Consider the following 22,293-nt stretch of genomic DNA (forward strand, 5'->3'; position numbering starts at 1 on the left):
AAACACAGATGATGAATTAACACCAGATAATTAGGGAAATAATTCCTCTGATAATTAGGGAAATGAAAATTAAAAGTAGATACTATTTGGCGCATGCTTTGGGTACATCTTGTAAAAACATGATTGAGGTTATAATTAGTTTCAATTATATTCTTTGGGTTAAATTCTCTGTCCAAACCTGCATATTCCTTATTCTTTCAGCATAAGTAAACTGCTATAAAACTTGTAATTGAACAGCTTTGCCACCAGATGTCATCTGTGTTTAAATTAGGGTAACAGAGGAGGCCCTCACAAGGGGGAAAGTTCTAAACTGGACTATACAAAGCTAAGGACAGAAAAATCACATGTTTGGGAGAGAAATGTAACCATTCTTATAAGTTTGTTACTTAAAAATATTTTAACATGATAAGAATATAAAAAGTGAGGAATACACCTGTTGATAAAAAAATTCAAGGTCAGGTTTTTGTGCTATTGAAAAATAGAATTGTGGGGGATACAGGAGAGGAGAGAAGAGAGAAATGAAGAGAGGAAAAAATTAGGATAGGAAAAAAAGTGTTCTTTACTAAGCCACTTTAAGGCAGTCTTGCAATTTTTAAAACATCCACTAAAATGTATTAAAATGACAAAATATTTTTAACAGATTGCTTACATTATATTGCAACCCATTAAGAAACTGTATGCCTCCCAAAGAAATTGAGTCCAACGACCTGAGCCGTGGCCTGACACGAAGGCCCACGGACCCGGCTGAGCGACAGCAGGCCTGGGTCCCCTGTGGCTGTGACTTAGTCTCCCTGAGCCTCAGTTTTAATCTCTGCAAGTGGGGGTAATGCCACCTACCTCACAGTTTCTGTGAGACTAAAACTAATACAAGTGAAAACATGTGGTCTGGAAGATAACATTATCTAAATCTGTTTCTGTTCTATGTTAAATATTTCCATCTATTCCCTAATATGAACTTTTCCCATTCGGTTATTTCTCATTCCCTTAGCCCAGAACCTTTTTTATTCTCTCGAAATCTTAATAAGGTTTAAGGACCAGCTGAAGACTCACAAAATTTACAGATCCTCTTAACATCTTTCCATCTGTATCAAGAGTTAACAGTTTCTTGTTTTAGGGAATTACACTATTAAACTTTATGAAGGAACAAGCAAACAGTGTAAGTCCTATCTACCCAGTGATAGGTCCTGGGAGTTAAATATTAAAGAAATTCTCTCATTATCTAGAAATATAAACTCTGCATTCTATGCTTTCAGTAAATATGTCTGGCGTGTCTACTATCAGTATTCAAGGCACTGCCTCGGGTGCTGAAGATACTGGAATAATAGGCACAGGATACAAAGCACAGTGTCAGCCTAACAGAAACGATGCAGGGGAAGAGGTGAGAGGCCAGAGGGGAGGGCAGGCAGGACGCCCGGGTGGCTCCACGCGCCAGTGTCAGCTGGAGGTAAACGCACATCCTTTGGGGAAGTGGTCACCCGAGTAAGCTGTCCTTTACAACAAGGCTCCCGTCATCCTTACACCAAGTCAAGATTTTGATAATTTAGTAGCCAGAAAAATAATTCTCTGCAGAGCTGACCTATTAGAGTTCAGAATAAACCCAGGCATAGCGGTAATAGCTTGTTTTCTTTTGTTTTCAAATTTCAGAGCTTTTTATATTAAAGCTGACTTAATCGCAGAATTCTAAAGCTTCTGTTCATTATAAAGAATAACATGTTTTAGAGGTAGACTTTGAATCCTTGAAGGCCTCCTTGCTTGCCTTTTATTTAGTGAGATTGCTGTATCTGAGTTGAAACCAGTATTTCAATTATATCCTAGTTTTTGGCTTAATTGAATTGTGATATAATATACAATGGGAGGTTTTTTAAAAAAAAACTCCAGATTTAAACAACTAAATGCTTATTTTTAAAAAGGCAGGGAGTTGAGGAGAAAAATGATGAAGAAAACCAGAAACAAACATGCCATCCCCATAAACAGTGCCTCAAACTGCTGTTACTTAAAACTTTAAAGAAGTTTGCTTGGGCCATGTATTTCAAATGTAGATCTACATTTTGCAGGTTAGGAAACTGAGGTTCAGAGATGTTACCCAACTATGCACAGCTGTAAGGTGGCAGAACTAGAGTTTGATCCTTGTCCTGTCTGATTTCCAAACCATGTTCTCCCCACTTTATTAAACTGTCTCTATAAGAAAGTGAGATGCTAGGGCTTCCCAGTAGCTAAGATGGTAAAGCATCTGCTTGCAATGCAGGTGACCCAGGTTTGATTCCTGGGTCGGAAAGCTCCCCTGAAGAAGGAAATGGCAACCCACTCCAGTATTCTTGCCTGGAGAATTCCACAGACAGAAGGGCCTGGTGGGCTATTAGTCCACAGAGTTGCAAAGAGTCAGACACAACTGCGTGACTAACACACAGAAGAAAGTGAACTGCATTGAGCCAGCAGCTCAGCTTTGGCCACACTAAGACTCTGGCCATCAGCCCTCTCATTGCCATCAACACCCTCCAGCTCTGCTTCTGCTGCTCTGCATTCTCACTCTCCTTGTCTTTTCTACCTTCTCTAGTTCACTAATGACAGGCCTTATACAGAGTCCTGCCCCAGCCCACAACTCTCCAAATCCTCTCCTTTAGTGAACTCACCCATGGAAAAGGTGTCAGTCATCCCTTCTGTCTGGGAAATAACAACCTGGAACTTTACCTCTTGTCCTAATTGCCAGGTAAATATTTACACCTGCTTAACCGGCTGGTCCTTCAACATGACTACAGCCTAGTACATTATCAGTCTTTCTCCCACTGGCCTCCCTGATGGTTTTCTTACAGTACAGACAGGGTGAAGCCTCTAAGCCATCCTTGACTCTTTCTTTTCCTTCATCCTTCACTCGTGTAATACTTGTCAGTCATCTAAACTGGTCTTTTCTTCATTAACAGTTGATCCCACAAGCATCATTTAACTTCTATCCAAAGTATTGGGTCAGCCAAAAAGTTTGCTTGTGTTTTGCTGTGAGATGTTACAGAAAAACCAGAACATTCTGGCCAATGCAGTATTACCATCCAAGCTACACGCCCACCACCACGACTGGACGCCTAAACTTAGCTAAGCTATCCCCTCATCCTTCCAACACTCCCAGAGACTGATTTTATCAGTGTATTGCTCTGAAAGGAACTCTGGTGTTAAAAACCTGTGACTTTCCAGTGTCTTGGGCCTACATATTGGTGACTAATCTACTTTCATATTCCCATTTTCTTCTGCTCCCCTGTGTATATTCTAAATAGCCTCTCGGTAAACTTGGCCACTTGCAGTCCTCTGTATACGACGTGTACTTCCTTCCTTTTGCTAATTTCTTCAGCCTGGAATGTCTTCTTACTCTCTCCCTATTAAAATCCTCTCAAACTGTCCAATGCCACCTAGTCTATGAAATTTTCTCTACTTGTACTCACCTTTCTTTGAACTAACAAAAGTCTAGTCCTTTAGAGAAAGGATGGTATCTTGTTTTGGGAGATTACTCTTCCTCCTAACTCACTGAGTAGCATATATAAATTCTTGGGTAAAGCAAACACTTAATACATGTTTATAAAATGAGTCCTGGGAGTGGAGCAGTGATGTGGATAATGGAACACTCCAACCACCCAGAAGACTTTTCTGATTGTTATTAGAATATACCATCTAATAATCTGCAAGGGAGGGTCATTTGCCTTTCTAGTTAGCTTACTTAGTTTAAAAAGAAAAAGGAAAATAAAAATTCCTCTTTTCCTGATGCCTACCAGTAGTAGGAGGAAGTCCAAAGCTCTCTTGAAGTCACAGAAGGCTTTTAACACAAGAGTTCCCCTCAAGAGCAATACACTGATAAAATCAGTCTCTGGGTGTGTAAGGATGGATGAGGCAATAGGTAAGGGGAAGGTTGTCCAGATTTAAAAATTTTTACTTATAACCTATCTGAATACCAGTGAATTAACTATTTCTTTAAAAATTGAGGCCAGCAAATATCTTCAATGTAAGATTCCTCCAAGTAACAACCGGAGAGGGAAGGAAGTATCTTTTTGCAGATCCATTAAACAGTCCATCCTGAAATGTCATGAACAAAGGTACAGTGTTTCAGAGAGTCCTACAAATGATGATAAGGTCAGAAGAGTCATGCTCGTCAATTTTTGGCTACATCTAGAAGTAGCTAAGAGAGAAAGAAAAAATCCTGGAACTCTTGTTTCTTGGAAGAAGCAGATGATTCTTTTTCATCCTGGCTTTCCCAGGATGAAAGTATACTTTATTAATCCCTTTGCCCATGAATGTTGACTATGTAAGTAAAATTGATTTTTTCTTACCAAAGTCAAGCTGGTGCAACCAGCCTAACTGCAGTAGAGAAGAGCACCCTGCAAAGAGGAAATGAAATCATGACAAGCCTTTCAGGTTTTAATGATGGAAAGACTTGCTTCATAGACTCAAGAGGTTTCTGCATTCCTTTTAATCAACTATTTTCAGAAGTTTCCAGTCTGGGTTGCAGTTTCCAGACTGGAAAAGGGTTGCAGACAGAAGCCTACTCACGTGAATTCTGCCGTCTTTGATGGCAGGACCATCCTCAGCAAGACGAAGGATGAACAGCCCCATGTTGTACTCCTTCCCACCCCTGAGGCTGAATCCAAAGCCCCGGGGGCCCCGCTCCAGCTCCACTGGGTAACAACCAAGGCCCTAGAGAGAGAAGTGTAAGAAAAACAAGTCTGCATGGACTGCTTTATTTACAGTTTGAAGAAGGACTACTGTTACGGCTGGAAGAAATGATTTATACTCTGAATATGCATTTTTATTAAAAAAACTTGAAGTATAGTCAATTTATGATGTTGTTAGTTTCAAGTGCACAGTAAAGCGATTCAGTTGTGCATGCACACACACACACACACACACAAAACTCTTCTTTTCAGGTTCCTTCCCATTGCAGGTTACTACATTGAGTATTGTTCCCTATGCTACACAGTAGGTCCCTGTTTACCTATTTTACATGTGATAGCATGTTATGTTACCTTAAACTCCAAATTTATCCCCCACTCTCTGCCCTGCTATTTTCTATGTCTGTTTTCTATGTTTGTGGGTCTATTTTTGCTTTGAAAATAAGTTCATTTGTATCTTTTTTGATTCCACATATAAATGATCCCATATGATATCAATATGCATTTTTGTATTATAAAGAAGGGATGTAAATTGGCTGAAGGGCTACTTGATTTCTATAAATACAGCCTAAATAAATTTGAAGGTTACATGTTTTCTCTACTAGTTGGTCAATATACAACAGAACAGAAAACAGAATTTTGGAAAGTGTTTCCTTTAAGTAGATTTTGACTAATTTCCCTGAAAAAAGAAAACAACAACAAAAAAAACCCCAATCCTACTTTGATAGCTAAAACACTGCTATTTCTCGGTACTTAACCAAGGGTTCAAATTTCTCCAATAGAAGGTAAACTTCTCTTTCTCTCTGCTTTCTCTCGTGGACACTAACAGAATGCCAAACACAAAGTAAGTCCTTAGGAATGATCAACTCTGGGAACAAATTCATGTGAACTGATCTTCAATTAAAATTCCTCAGTGTCAGTGACTCAGCAACAGAAAAGACCAGTCTGCGTCTGGGGGAAATCTCTGGTACCTGACTGTGCCGACCGCCGACGACTGAAATCGTCGCGGTGTCAGGCTGTGCAAGGTGCTTGTGGTCAGACCATGAGTGTCTGTAGGAAACGGAGACATCTTTTCCAATTTCACCTTCTGTGGCACTTCTACAGGAGAGAGAAATCAAGTCATTCTAAGAACTGAGAAAAAGAAAAACAGCCTAAATGTAAAGGTAGATCAATTTCCTTTCCTTTAAGAGCTGAACCTACCATTCTCCCTCTGACAAACTGCTATAAAGACAGACTGTCTGAAGCAGAGAGATGCCAGGCAAAAACTGGCCATTAACTGTAGCATGGCTTAAAGTCTACCAACACCTCCATGCTGGGTTTTTTTGTTTTGTTGTAAGGGTATCCTAGCACATTTTACATCAAGGAAAACTGCACTCAAGTCACTGAACTGGAGGGTAGGTAAGCTGACCTTGTCACAGTGAAAAATGGCTCTCCTGCAGCACCAATGCCCGTGAAGATGCTGAATTTCTGGAAATTTAGTTTTTGTTTCATGGATAATATTTTCAACAAAAGAAAAAAATTATGCACAACTACTGCTCAGGTAAGTCTGAGAAGACAGTAATCCATGTGGGTCTAGGCTTCTCTTCCAAAACTGGAAGGACCAAGGGCAGCAGAGTAGGGGCTAATCCCCACTTGTCAGCAGAATGGATGGTTACCCTGCACCCTGGGCCAAGGCTGGGAAGAGGGAGGAAGGGACAGAGGGATTGGAGGATGGAGGTCTCGTCTTGACCTTACTGGCTGGCCTCTGCATAACTGTGTGGAGACGGGGGTGGGTGGGCAGGTAATGAAAAGTGGGGAGACAAGGAGAGAAAAAAACCAAAACCTGAGAAGAGCAGCCCTACCTGTCCCCAGGTATGTGGTTGGCCTGTGACTGTCCCATAGGCCTGTGCTGTAGGGCTGGGCTTTGCCTGGCGGAGTTTGTTCCTGATGGTGGACCAAGATGCTCTGTTCAAAGGCAAAAATGAGAGAAATAAGAATTTGTACATAAAAATGTGGAGGCTGAGATCTATGAAAGTGAGACAATAACAAATTCCCAACGGTAGGGACTGTTGTCTGCAACTGAAATGTTATGTCTTTTCCCCTGTGGCTTCTGATGGATGTTTATGTTTGAAGAAAACAGGAATCATTCTTACTGCACCCACTCTCCCTCTTTCACCATTGTTTTGGTCGCCTTTCCACCCAACATGGAAACAAAAGTGAACACAGTCCATCATTATTATTGAGAGGATGGAGCTCTAGGAACTTGTCTTGTAAACCAATTTATGGGTTTCCCAGGCACACTGCTCATAACTGGTAACCTGCCCTAGGTGACAAAGACAGGTTTAAGAATGCAGGAACACAGAGGCCAGTCTGGGAACCACACACATACCCTTAACCTGCACCTTCAATATGGCAGTAGTCGTTTCACCTGACTCTAGTGTCAGAGACAAACTTAGACAATCATCCTGAGTGTTGACAAATGTTTATAAAGATTTTACTGATTCTGTTTTCTCAGAGCACAAATGAAATGAAAAAAAGAAACATTTGTTTCTGTATCATCCTCAACAGCTCCAGAACTCCTGTTGTTCCTTGACAGATTTCATAACTAAGTTGAGTAGCTGCTTGCATCTAGAACTAGATGCCAATTCATGGGAGATGACAGTTAAAAGACACTCCTCAGGTTGTTCAACTTGCATTTTTAAAGCTGAAACTCTAAAGTTTTATCGCACCAAAACTTCAATTCATAGACTATTTAAAGTATCGAAGAGAAAGAAAAAGACTTCCCTGGTGGCACAGTGGGTAAGAATCCGCCTCCCAATGCAGGGGACAAGGGTTTGATCCCTGGTCCGAGATGCCGCAGGGCAGCTGAGCCCCTTGTACCACGACTACTGAAGCCTGTGCACCCAGGAGCCTGTGCTCTTCAACAAGAGAAGCCACAGCAATGAGAAGCCCGGGCACTGCAACGAGAGAGTAGCCCCTGCTTGCAGCAACTAGAGGAGGCCTGCACAGCACAATGAAGACTCAGTGCAGTCAAAAGTAACACATTTTTAAATGAGAGAGAACACAGATTAATGATTAAGACCATGAACTTCAGAGCAAGACTGATGGGGTTTAAGCCAGATCTCATCATTTGCTAGCTGTGTTCTTGAACACATAACTTCTCTGTGCTTCTAATCATCTCATCTATAAAAAGGAATTACAGCTACCTCATAGGGTTATTAAGTTACTATATGCTAGAACAGTGCCTGGTATATTACTATAAAAAATGCTTCTATTAAAATGATCATTATGGCTATCATCATAATCATCAAAATGATGTGGGCTATATTTCTCTCAAGATGTACACTCTGAAATACTGACCTAACTTCAGCAAAAATGTCCCATGTAGGGGCCATTTTTAGGTTAGAATATGTAGAAACTGATAAAATCTGAATCTCAGAATATAATGAAAACAGAAAGGCTGATGTAAAAGACAAGGAATATGAATGGTTAGGAAGCAATTTCTATGGAGAAAACTGGGACTGCAGGGTGACTAAGGGCATTGCTCTTTTATGGCTTGGATTAAGTTGTTTCTCTTCAAAGTTCTTGGGACTAAAAACATAGATAAATAATTTATTCTTATCTAAGAACTTCTTGTAACTGAAAGCATTCTGAAAACACAGGCCAGAGTATAAACAGTGGTAGGAGGACAGTGATGGTATCTGGCTAAGCTGTGGCAGCCCCAGAGGGTTTCTGATGCTCCGACTCTGCCTGCTGGGCTTGTGTGTCTACATGGGTTTCAACACCATGTACCAGATGTACAGGTGGAGGCCCAGCTTTGCAGAACTCATCCAGAGGGTTGTCTTTCCTCTTTAAAGTGAAATGATCCAGGAAGGGAGAGTGGAGCATGAATTCTTTTAATTTTAATTTTTGGCAGGGGTGTGACCTGGAAGCTTGTCTGTTGTGCATTTATTCACTATCATGAATTTAATTTCCCTAATTACCTTAACAAATTACTTACACTGGCCTCCTTAACCCCCAGTCTCACCTTTATTCTGCCTCCTGGACTCCAGGCCCGGCACAGACACTGAAACACGCCACGGCCTTGCTTAGGAACCTACAGCAACTTTTTATTGCTCCTGAGGTACTATTCAAATTTGTCACTTGGCACTCCTGGCTTCCCAGTTCATCACCTGTTCAAAAATGTCATGTCCTCTGTGAAATCTTACCTGGCTCCCTATGCCCACTTTTCATAGTGGTTACCTCATTATGTCAGAGTTGGGTTAAATACCTGTCTCCTCTGCTAGACTGTGGACTCCTTGACTGCAGGAATCACCCCTCATTCACATTCCTGTGTCCATTATAAAGTCCAGAAGTCCTTTCACCCTTTGCTTACTGAGTATGTCAATTTCTAGTTACCTGTCTCTAAACTTGAGTAGTCATTATAGAGTTGAATTCTGTCATTGTAACTTCATGGCTACTATCGAGGCAATAGAATCTGCTGGGAAATATTACATCTATCAACAAGATGAATGAAAGATAACTGTACCTTTGTATTAATTAGTCCAACTTAGATAATTTTTTTGGCTTCACTATCTTGGCTAGAGGAATGGGTATGTAACTTCAGAGCAGGACAGTATAAATAAGCTGATCAATTTCAAATTTTCCTCTACCTTCTCCTAAGGATAAGAGACGTCACTGCTAGGCAAAAAGCACCACAAATTGATGCTTATTCTTACAGTTACATGTTGTTTTTTGCTATCCTCTTCAAGGTTAAATAAACTTTCTATCATTAGTATTTCTTTTAATTTTTAGTCCTTCAAACCATCCTATATAACATCTCCAATTTATGTGTAAAAGATATTCTACTTCTCAAAGTTAAATATTTATTCCACGGTATCAAACAGGCCTATGTTTTCTCTGAATTTTATCTGAAAATTCTTCAAACAGTAAAGCAATGGGTTAAGTACACCTTTACCTCAATGAGAAACTTTTTCTAGAGTTTCTACGTGTACCTACTTAAGAAGAAGTGTATTCAGAGGGCTTCTCAGGTAGATAAACACAAAATTCCACAGTTAAAACTATAGCAACAAACATAATATATTGGCAATCATTTTACCAAGAATAAATAAGAACCTTATGAGAGAAGGTTCTTATGTGTATATATGTGTGTGTGTATAGAAGAACCTTATGAGAGGTTCTTATATGTATGTGTGTATATATACACACAAATTCTTAAAAATTATATATTAAAATTATATATATATAATATACATATAGATAATAATAAACCAGCAGAACAGGATAGAGAGCATGATTAAAGAGGAGGTTAACATACAGAAGAGATGGCTCCACAAATCAATGAGGAAGTACTACTATCTAATAGCTGGCACTAGAAAAACTGGCTCACTCTAAGAATAAAAACTAGAACTATATATAAAGGTAGGCTCCAGATGGATTAAAGACCTAAATGCAAAATTAGGAATCTAACAGATGATAATGTAAGAGAATGTCTCTGTGATATGGGGTGGGGAGCAATACCTTATTTTAAGCAAAACTTCAAAAGTATAAGCCATGAAGTAAAAATGGACTGATTTGGTGACATCTAAATTAAGAATCTGTATAATAAAGGGAGCCATAGTTAAAGTTAACTATACAGATGACAGGAAAAGGTATTTGTACTTGCTAAAACTAAATTTGGCTAATGCCTATCTAATTCATAAGGAATCTCTAAATGCCAACAAGAAAAAGACAGCAACTCCACAAGAAAAATGAGTAAAGATTCTGAAGAGGCAATCCACAAGAAAAACAGATGCTCAAATTCATGGGTAAGCAGAGAAATGCAAATTATCTACCAATGAAGTAACACTCTCCATACTGTACCCTAGCCAACTTGAAAGCTGGATAAGGCCAAGTATTGGGGGAAGGGATGTGAAGATAAGGAACCCTCAGTGTTCTGTTGGTGGAAACGTAGATGCTGCAATTACAGAAGAAAATCTGATAGTACAGTACCTGGTCAAAGTAAGCAATTTCTTTGATCAATTTCACTGCAATAAATTCTCACACAGTTTTATAAAGTACATAGATGAAAGTGTATGAGGATAGTTTGTGATAATGTGGAGTCAGAGACAATGTGGATTTGGCTGTCTGTTGGGGAGCAGACAAGTAATGAGTGGTAAATATACAGTACGGAAAATGGTCAAGCAGTTAAAAGCAATCGATACATTTACCCAGCAACTTGGATAAATCCTGAAGGCACATAATGCTCTGATAACAAAAGAACAGGCAACCAAAGAAAAGATCAATGAATTTAGACTACCTCAACGTTAAACTTCTGTGCATCAGGAGACAATATCAAGAAAGTGAAAAGATAAGCCACAAAATGGGAGAAAAGACTTGCAAACCACGTATCTGATAAGGATCTAAAATCAGAATATAAGCCTTATAATTCAACAATAAAAGAAACAACCCAATTAAAAGTGAGCAAAGGATTTGAATAGACATTTCTCCTAAGAAAGATATGTAAGTGACCAACAGCACATGAAAAGACAATCTCATTAGTCACCAGGGAAATACAAACCAAAACTACTACTTCACACTCACTAGAATGGCTTACATACAAACAACTGCTACCTCACACTCACTAGAATGGCTTACACACACACAATAAAATGGTGAGGATGTGGAGAAACTGGAAGCTTCATACATTACTGGTGGGATTACAAACAATGCAGGTGTTGGGGAAAACAGTTTGGCAGTTCCTCAAAAAGCCAAAAATGAGTTACTATATGACCTAACAATTCTACACCTAGGTATATACCCAAGAAAAATGAAAACATATATTTGTACAAAAACCTGTACACCATTGTTCATAGCAGCATTTTCCACAATAGGAAAAAAACCCAAGTGTCTATCAAATAATGAATAAATAAGCAAAATGTATATACACATAATGGGATGTTATTCTTTAGTCATAAAAAGGACACGAGTGTGTATGTTAGTCACTCAGTCATGTCCAACTCTTTGCAACCCCATGGACTCTAGCCTGCCAGGCTACTCTGTCCATGGAATTCTCCAGGCAAGAATACTGGAGTGGGTAGCCATTTCCCTCTCCAGGGCATCTTTCTGATCCAGGGATTGAACCCATGTCTCCTGCACTGCAGGCAGATTCTTTACTGTCTGAACCCTAGGGAAGCCCAAAACGGACATGCTACAACACAGATGAACCATGAAAACATTTTGCTAAGTGAAAGAAGCCAGACACAAAAGGTCACATAGTATATAATTCCATTTACATGAAATGTCTGGCAAATCCTTAGAGAAAGAAGTAGTGGTTTCTTAAAAGGGTGAGAAAATGTTCTGGAATTGGTGGTGATGTTTGCACAACCTTATGAAAATACTAAAAACCACTGACTTGTATAGTTTAAAATAATGAATTTTATAGTATATGAATTATGTTTCGTTTAAAAAGAAAAAAGATATACAACTAAATGCCATGTAAGATCCTGCATTGGATCCTGTAACAATTAAGTGACATAAAAAGAAGAAAGCAATGGTTCTGAGGGGAAGAAAAAAAAAACAGCATAAAATCTATAATACGATATCATTTATACAAATCAAAAATAAATGCACACACACAAACATGTATTTTAAAAGACATAAAAAGAGGCACATAAAACACACTGGCAGTGGGAAAGGTGAGAGAAATGAGAGAGGAGAATGAAGACAAGTGAGAACAAACATAAATAAATGGAAAAGAAAACAAAAAGTGACTGCCAGAACCATTCCAACACAGTCCTTGTAACCTCTGGCACCTTGGTTCACCATTAAAAATGAGCAAGAACTGACACAACATCAGAAATCAACTCTGAAAAAGAATACATTTTAAAGGTATCATTAAGCAAGAACAAGCAGGCCTAGTCAGTTTATGATCCAGACTTGAGAAGGAGCCGCTGTAGTGAGGAGCTGGGGGTGTCGTGGGAGTGCCACGAGCCAGAGGGAGTCCTGAGTGTGCTTGAGGGTTTTACACCGTACATGACATTTGACTTGGGAACTTGGCAAAATAAGCATGAATACTGAATTGTATCTAGCACAAGGGGGAAAAGAAGATGAAGGAAACAAGTTCCATTTTTCCAGGTAGCTGTCTTTTATCAATTTATAGGGAATGGCTATGGAGAGTTGGGAGCAGTAACACATGGGAAGGAACAAAGCTCTGAGGTGCTGATCTGAATGTGTGATTTCTAAGAACAGCTGGCGAGCTAGAAATATGCATCTGACTCTTTAGTGCAGTTAACAGACTTTATATGGAATACAAAGAGAAACTTGGACTGCTTACAAACTCCATGAATGGGATTTTATGGACAGAAGGGACACTTTCTATTTTTTTACCTAAAAAAGTTAAGAGATTCTGAATGTTCCCATAGTTTAGTAAAACTTACAGAGAATAATGGAATAAGGTGTAATCACTGAAATGTGATTTTACATGTCAAACGTGATTGTATATTTTAAGAGGCTACACCTACATTTGAAACACACCTTATAAGCATGGATCTCCACCCTTCTAATTTTCCTAAATTTGGACTGGCGTTACATAAGAAGTCTTAAGATTTCCCAGTACACAGGTTTAGAAGTATCTGGACCAGAATGTCAAAGTTAATCTTTTTTTTTTTTTTGCCACACCTTGAGGCTTGTGAGAGATCTTAGTTCCTGACCAGGCATGGAACGTACGCCCACAGCACTGAAAGTACAGAGTCCTAACCAATGCACTGCCAGGGAATTCCAAAATTAATTTTTAAAAGAAAGAAAAATGAGTAATTTTGGACAACCTTTTAGAGAGAACACCATCAACAATTAAGGGTAATTTTGAAAAAAAAAAAATACTAATATTATTCAGCAGTAGGAAGACCACTTTTTCTCTATCTCAAGGCTACTGAGGTGTGGTCTGTTAGTCAGCAATAAGATGTGTACTGATTCTGAGAGTAAAAATTTTTTTAAATTTGTAACAAATTGACAGAACAATTTTCTCATTTTAATTATTTACTTTTTATTATAGTTTACAAAAATGCCGGTCTATGATGAACTGGGAAAAAACCACTGATGCTTCTATATGTGGTTTGAGAAATACTGATCTATACTCCTGCTGGTTCCACTACTTCTAGCAGTTTCTATCACTACTGCATGCCAAGCATGGTGATATAAATGCACCACATGCATCACTCTCAGCACAACTCTGAAATGTCATCTCCTGTGGCGCTGAGGTCTGCTTTTCTTTGTGGGTCACAGAACAAATTTAAGGCTAAAAAGCAGGCTATAGAGATCATGGTAAAGAAACTAAGATAAATCTTACCAAGCTCATATTAACAATAAGCTTCATTCAGAAATTTTTACTGAGCACAAACTATGTGGCTAACACAGTTCTGGCTCTTGGGATTTAGCACCAACTATGATAAAATCTCTGGGTCTTCCCTGGTGGCCCAGCGGTAAAAGAATATGCCCAGTTTCAATCCCTGGGTTGGGAAGATGCCCTGGAGAGGGGAATGGCAGCCCATTCCAGTATTCTTGCCTGAAAAAATCCGATGGACAGTGAAACCTGCGGGGCTACAGTCCATAGCGTCGCAAAGAATTGGACATGACGGCCGTAAGTCTGTATTCTGTCTGTGAGTCTCTCTCTGTTTTGTAAGACTTAGTGACTAAACCACCACCACCACGACAGAATCTCTCACAAATCTTATGACTTTACATTCTAGTAGGGGAGATGACAATAAAGAAATAAACTCACAGTTCAATAACCTCAGGTAGAGATAAGTACAATGAAGAAAAGTAAAGCTGAGAAAGGGAAGAGAGGAAGACTGGGGCAGACAAGGAAATTACAAGGGGAAAGCATAGCAGTTACAAGCACACAGATTCTGGAGAGAATGCCTGATTCAAATACTTGTTCTGTCACTAGTTTTATGACCATGGACAAGTCCTCTTAACGGCTCTGCGGCTCGCTCCGTCATCCATAGAATAGGAAATTAATAGTGCCGACCTAGCATTAGTGTGCGGAAAAGGCAATGGCACCCCACTCCAGTACTCTTGCCTGGAAAATCCCATGGACGGAGGAGCCTGGTGGGCTGCAGTCCATGGGGTCGCTAGAGTCAGACACGACTGAGCGACTTCACTTTCACTTTTCACTTTCACGCACTGGAGAAGGAAATGGCAACCGACTCACTCCAGTGTTCTTGCCTGGAGAATCCCACGGATGGGAAGCCTGGTGGGCTGCCGTCTGTGGGGTTGCACAGAGTCGGACACGACTGAAGCGACTTAGCAGCAGCAGCAGCAGCATTAGTGTGAGGATTAAGAGTCAGCAGACGTAAAGTATTCAGGACAATACCTGCTACATAGTAAGTGTTTCCTAAACATTATTATTTCCGCAGGCAGTGAGACTTAGGGGAGACTAGAATGAGGAAGGAGGCCATGCAAAGATATGGTAAAATAATGACAGCTACAATTAGATGAGCACCTTAGGGTATTTATACAGATTATGTATATTTTCACCTTTAATCTTCACAGTGATCTTGAAATAGATATCATTATTCCCATCGCATTGAGAAAAAAAAAACTGAAGGTTAGAAATGTTAAGTGACGTGTTTAAGGCCTGCCAACTAGCTAATAGGTGTCAGTGAACTCTGTCAGTCAAAAGCCTTACTTCTTCCATTGGGTGTATCTTGCTTCTGATAGGTATTGGCATAGAACTGAAAATATCCTTAATTTTGCTCATTCATCCATTTATTCATTACTTCTTTCAAAAAAAATATTTACTGAGTGCCTAGCAAGTATCAGGGCTTCCCTGGTGGCTCAGCCGGTAAAGAATCCACCTGCAATGAGGGAGACGGCGAGTATCATAGTCCATTGGTAATATTTTCTTTGTCTTCAAAGAGCAGACCCTTTTATTTGGGATATAGTGATGTAAGAAGAGCACTCAACGAATTGTAGAGATAAGGAATGCAATGGGGGATGGGAAGCCCATGTGCACAGAGACCAATGAGGCCCAGTTCAAAAGAGGGTCTGGGGACTTCCCCCGACAGTCCAGTGGTTAAGACTGCTCTTCCACTGCAAGGGGTGTAGGTCTGATCCCTGGCCAGGGAATTAAGATCCCACATGCCACACAGTTCAGCAAAAAGAAAAGAGGATTTAGAAAAAAGAGAGGATTTGGGAAGAACCGGGAGGAAAATTTAAAAGGCAGGCTGGGAGCAGAATCAAAAAATGCTTTCTGTGCAGAGAGTGGGGAACCACTGGAGCGGCCACTGAGGAGCACTTCAGAGCAGCCAGGCAAACTCGTCCACAGAGAAATCCCCTACAGAATCTCGGACAGAAGGGAGATTTATGTAACACCTAGAGACAAATGTATGTTAGTGGTGCTGGAGGAAGGGAAAAGAAAGAAGAATCAAGAATTTAAAAACCTGAAAACTGATAGCTTAGAGGGTCACTGCCAGCAGGGGGGATGGAGTGGGACATGAACACACCTTACAGTGTATGGAATTTTAACATGAAAGACTGACTTCATAAATTTGTTGCTTTTGGCCTCTTGTTAGTTTTTAGGAAAAATAATAGAAGGTAAGCATTATATAATGGTTACCTTGTAATTCATAAGCAAAGAACATGAACTGGTTCCTATTCAAAATGGTTCCTAATTACAAATTCTTAATGATCAAAGGCAGCCTTATAGCAAGGCAAGACATTAAGTGCATCTTATGCCCTATTTACTGGCCATTCCTACATATTCCTGCTCCTGCATTTATAAAGCAGTTTCCAGAATGAAACCCTGCCTGCAAGGTAAGGCACATTATGACATGGGCCTGACATGAAAGGTTTGATATCAACAGTGACTTTCTTTGAACTCTTTAGAGGATTTTCCCTCACTCAAACAGAGACTTAAGACATTATTTTAAGAAAATAAGATCTGAAAAGTATTAGCCATGTCTTTCACTCTGGATGCTTGCTCCTCCAGCATGTAAATAAATGGCCACCACTCACTGGCTGGATTATTTTTCTTGAGCTCCTGACAACTTTATAATAAACTGTCTTTTAAATTCATTAAGTGGAAAAGGCAAAATAAGAGACTCCAGCACGTATAAACGGTTCTATCACTGCAGGGGCTCTGGTACTTCTGCAGGCTCTATGTCCCTCGGATCAGTTTGGGGAAGGCGGGGGTAGTTCCTTACCTTCTTCGGCGATGACCGTTAGTGTAACAGTGACACCAGCGTCCTTGATCAGCTGAACAATGCTGTCATGCGACAACTCAACAATGCACTGCCCATTCACTGCAGAGATGTGATCGCCAACTTTCAGCTTCCCACAGCGATCAGCTGGGCTTCCTTCTATGACTCGGCCAATTTTATGAGGAATAACTATGAAGGAAAAAAGTTCCCAGGTTTTTCAATTATTTAACATATCTCTTAGTATTGGATTTATCATCAGCAACATCAGCATCAAAAATTCAACCTAATAACAAAGAAAATCCTTCAAAGATATATCAGAAAAACCACGAGTGATCATCCTATCCAAATGCAACTATATTCATATTATCATCCATTCTTTGTCAACATGCAGATACTCTTTACATAGCTGCGATCATGGCATATAAACCTCTTTGCTTTTCTCCACTTACCAGAAACCTTTTCCAATTTTTATATTGTCATCCTAACAATCCCATTTAAAGGCTACTGACCTCAGTGATAAAAAATATCTCATGTTTCTTGTTTGTCATTGGCTGTTTAGGTTGCAACATGCTTTTGGGTATTTTAGAAACTGCTACGATGAGATCATCTTTGGTTCAGCTGAAGGGGCATTTACTCCCACAAGAAATCTTGTAAATAAATGCAGTTCAAAATCAAGTTCAGGACTGAGAATGGTCAGAAATCCAGTTACAGTGAAAAGACTGATCATTAAAATGAATCATACTTACTTCTAAAACAAAATTTATTCCTCTTATTTGTGCCTCTAGATTTTTTTTTAAATTAGAAAAGCTGAGTGGAATTAGAACATTAAGTGTTTAACATTAAGATTATTTGGCTTATGGTTAAAATCCTACCCTGAAAGCACAAAGCTGCTCTAAGATATTTGGAAAGACACTCTGTGCGGTTCTATTATCTCTATAGTTTAATGCTGAAGGCTTTCCGAGAGTAACTATTAAGACTCTTCACTGTTATTATGCCTTAAAATGACTTCTCAGATATTCAGGAAATCTTGTGAAAATATCTTTCACCATTTAATAAGGGGCATTCATATTAAGAAACAAATGTTCCTTTTATGCTCTCTAGAATTTTTTTGCCTACATTTATCTGGCACTTGGGCTCCTGCTGAATGTGGATTATCATCAATAAGGATAATTTACTATTTTTAAATGGCACTGTGATTATGTTTAATTTCTATAGTAAAATGGGCTCCTTACTAGTATTTTTGAATTATATCTAGGTGTATGTTAGGGCCATTTTAATAGAATTTCATTTGGACTAGAAGTTATTCTTGGCCATGATTTATGCCCCATGGACGGTAAATGCCATTCCTTGGCTCTTCTAGGATTATGCAGTGAGAGATTAGGAGATTTTATCTTAAAAAAGAGGAAGTCAATGTGGAAGCAAGTGCTCCTTAGCTCTGAATTATATCAAGCACTCACACCATTTTCCTCACTGTTGTGCTCAGTCGCTCAGTCATGTCCGACTCTTAGCGACCCCATGGACTGTAGCCCTCCAGGCTCTTCTTGTCCGTGGAAGTTTTCAGGCCAGGACACCGGAGTGGACTGCCATTTTCCTCCTTCAGGGTATCTTCCCGACCCAGGGATCGAAACTGCATCTCTTGCGTCTCCTGCATTGGCAGGCAGATTCTTTATCACTAGCACCACGGACTTGGGTTGATCCCTGGGTTGGGAAGATCCCCTGGAGGAGGGCATGGCAACCCACTCTAGTAGTCTTGCCTGGAGAATCCAATGGACAGAGGAGCCTGGAGGGCTACAGTCCGTGAGGTCTCAAAGAGTCGGACACGACTAAGCGACTAAGCACAGCACAAGTAGCATGGGCTGTGTCCTGTGCCAGGCGACGTGAGCTGACGCCCAGCTAGGACAACAGGCAGCACATCAGAAATACATGGAGGATCACACAGGGGCCCGCAGGTGACCTTCTAAATTAATATCTCAGGAACTCTCCTTCTTAGAAGAGATTTTATTTGTAAACAATGTTCATTCCAGATCCCCTAAGAAGAAAATCATTCAACTCCCTGGCACACTGAAAGGGGTTTGTTCCGACTTGGGAAAGCATCAAACAAGAAAAACCTCTGATGCCTCAGTTGTTCCTTTCTCATCACGTGAGTAATGTGGTCAAAAGGAAATTGGCAAATCTTGGTACAGAACTTCCTGAAGGGTTAGTCATAGAGGTGAGGAGAGATAAAAGTAGTCAGATTGTTATTGTCTTGGCATTTATAGCAGCACCACCAAAACAGTTAAAGATAAACAGACCAGTAGAAAGATAACTTCTGAACATTCTTTGAATAGATTGGGAAGTTTTCAACGTAACTGCTTGGAGTCTGTTGCCTACCAGTGCAGGAGACATACGAGATGCGGGTTCAATCTCTGGGTCAGGAAGATCCCCTGGAGAAGGAAATGGCAACCCCCTCCAGTAATCCTGCCTGGAGAATCCCATGGACAGAGAAGTCTGCTGGGCTACAGTCCATAGGGTTGTAAAGAGTCAGACACGACTGAAGCAACTTAGTATGCACACATGCTTAGAGTACACATGGCTAAGGAAAAATCTGAAGTCCTGCCTTACTGTTGGTATACAAAGTCTATAGGTATTTGCATGAAGTCAATTTCTCCATCTTCATTCATCTTTGGCCTAAATCTGTCTCACAGGCTGGCTTGTCCAGATGCTGAGATGACTTTGGTGCTCTTAAAATATTATTTTTCAGGAAAAGAAAGGACAATAGCTGAATATGTCCCCTTCTAAAAGAAATCCTTTGCAACCAGAACTGAAAAGTATGAAAAGTGGAATGCTAAAACCTCTGAAGTGCTGGCCATGCAAAAGCCAGTCAGGTCCTTTCCATTTTTAACAGAGGTGTTTGCTGAGTACTCCACTCATGCAGCCCTACACAAACTGGTCCAGGACAACAAGGATGCTGGGCCTGGATCCCTGACCTTTGAAGAAGTCAATGGTACAGAATTTTATAACTGGTATTAGAGATGCTAGTGGGAACTCTTCCTGTGACAAATGTCAGCAGAAAATATATTTCAGCAGCAGAAAAAAAACCAACCAACAACCTACACTGTACAGAATACCAACCTGTACCAAGGCAAGATCCATAAAGAAGGATCTATTCTGACAGACAGGTTTCTGGCCTTCTCACCTGTGCTAACTCCTTTTTTAAAACCAATCTTTCACTGTTACGCAGTGAACTGCATACTGCAACCGCTTGGTCTCTGTGAGGGAAAGCTCCTCATGTAATCTCATCCCAGGATCCTTCTAGCTATGAGATAAATGGAGTTCCAAGAAGAAATGTTTGCAGGGCTGAGAATTTTGTGAGATTATTAACTAGCACGTCAGCGAAATTACAAATTCTGGTTTTGCATCATGACTGAAAATCTCAAGTACTTTATATAAAATTCATTTGACAACCTAAGCCTAATTTACCATTCAGGCTGATAATTAATGAGCTGCAAACACTCATTTCCTGCCACGCATTAGCTGTTACCTCAATCTTACATTTTAATTGGGTTTTCTTTCCCATCTCATTACTCAAATATTGATAAACTTTTTAACGTTTCTTTAGAGGGAAAAAAAAGGTCAATATGCAGTGACAGCTGCAACGACAACGGCAGAAACCACAGCACGTGGCAGCAGCCAACATCTACTGCGGGTCCAGGCAGAGGGCTTCACATGCATTATCTCCTTTAATCCTCGCAAACATACGAGACAGGAAGTGTCAACACCCTCATTTCACAGGGGAAGCTGGAGCGCTCGGAGGGTAAGTAACGTGCCCAAGATCAGACCGCTATTAAAAGACATCAGCGGGTCTAGAAGCCATGTCTGTCTGATTTCAAAGCCCAGCACTTAATGACGCTATGTTACACAGAGACCCAGCATCTATGGTATGTAACACCATCAAGATCCTAAAAAGAAATTCAAACAAAGAAGCATAAAAAGATTTTAATTTAAAATATAAATAAATTAATAAATATAATTACACAAATAAGATGATACATTTAAAACAGATAATGTATTACAGTATAACATACATTTCAAATATAAAAATAGGTTAAACTATTTAAGTAATATATTTTGCGGAATTCCTCTGTATCTCCTAGTTTTATGGTGAACACGAGACTCTCCTAATTTTTGTAGTGCTAGAGGAGAAATATGCTCAATATGGAAAGTGGTTAGCATCTATCACGCTGAGTAATAATCTTTCACTATTTTTGTTAATCTGAATGCCCAGGGATTATTGCATGGTATTCGAATCAGAATATGATTATCAAAAATGGTCATTTGTTTTTCTAGATACCGATTTCCAATGACATAACATAAAATCCACCTAACAGCTGCTTTCTCTCATTTTTCTGACACAGGCCACATAATCATCCTCACAGCATCAGTAACAGTTCCAGTTCCAAGCATTACCATAGCAACGGCTTTTGGAAAATGGAAACTAGTATCAGTGAGCAGTGACCTGAGACCATAGTAATAATTCATCCATGTCATAGAATCTTCTTCCTTCACACACGTGCATTGATTTTAGCAAGATTTTTGCAAATTGGTTTGGCTCACAACACTTTCCTGAAAGTGTTTTCATTTTTCACTAAGGTTTTAGTGACCATTTAGTCTAAAAGGATCTCGCTACTCAAGATAAAGTCAAATTCCCTGGCAAAGCCAAGAGTGCATTTTCGTGTGGTCAAAGATTTTTATCTCTTGACTTGGAAAAATAAAGCTACCAGACAAGCATGACACATAAATATTAGTTTGCTGGTTCTCATCTTATAATTCATTTGTATTTTATATTTAAAGATGATTATTACTTAGAAACATAAAGATATAGCAAATATTTAATTTGCTGACTCATAACAGCCCTAGACATAGAAGATGTGATTCCTCCTTTGTTGAAGAAATTAATATACATATTAAATTAATATACATATTCATCCTTCTCAGATGACATTCTACTAAACTGGGTTCAGGATATTTCAAGGTCTTGACAGAACTTTTACCTTTTGACGAAGCATATAAGGTAGGAGTGCCTCTTACCTTTTAAGGTCAATTTATAGCTGCAATAAGTCAATTATGATTAAATAACACAAAAGGACTATTTAAGACACATCTGGGTCAAGGTTTTTCTATTTTGCTTCTTAACTGCTTCTGGCATTTCATTTATTTCTGTATATATGATTTCTCCTAATCTGGGAAAAAAAAAAACCCTATGCCCCATAATTGAAAAAAAAACTCAGCATCATCCTTTCACTGCATCAATCAGGTCGCATCCCTGATAATACTAACACAACATAAGGTGGGTGCAAACCGTGACACTAAGATTTATTTTATAGACTCTGAGATAGATAAATAAACCCTAAGCCTGGAAGACTGATTCAAACTACCTAATTCTGAAAATAAATAAAATATTCAGCATTTTTTAAAAAATGGCAATTTATACATGATTCCTAGCTACTTTC

General features: G+C 39.5%; 1 protein-coding gene across 5 annotated transcripts in view; it reads right to left on the reverse strand.

The window, feature by feature from the left end:
* The window catches only part of MAGI3 (membrane associated guanylate kinase, WW and PDZ domain containing 3), a 261,069-nt gene that overhangs the window by 6,489 nt on the left and 232,287 nt on the right, over positions 1-22,293 (reverse strand). For all 5 annotated transcript variants that reach the window (XM_055584686.1, XM_055584685.1, XM_055584687.1 and 2 more), the window contains exons 16-19: positions 16,808-16,993; positions 6,488-6,590; positions 5,618-5,744; positions 4,528-4,671 (exon numbers count right to left, since the gene is read on the reverse strand). In XM_055584686.1, the coding sequence (XP_055440661.1) occupies positions 4,528-4,671; positions 5,618-5,744; positions 6,488-6,590; positions 16,808-16,993 (560 nt within the window). The remainder of the gene's footprint in view (positions 1-4,527; positions 4,672-5,617; positions 5,745-6,487; positions 6,591-16,807; positions 16,994-22,293) is intronic.

The sequence above is a fragment of the Bubalus kerabau genome, chromosome 6 (genome assembly GCF_029407905.1).
Source record: "Bubalus kerabau isolate K-KA32 ecotype Philippines breed swamp buffalo chromosome 6, PCC_UOA_SB_1v2, whole genome shotgun sequence".
Lineage (NCBI taxonomy): Eukaryota > Metazoa > Chordata > Mammalia > Artiodactyla > Bovidae > Bubalus > Bubalus kerabau.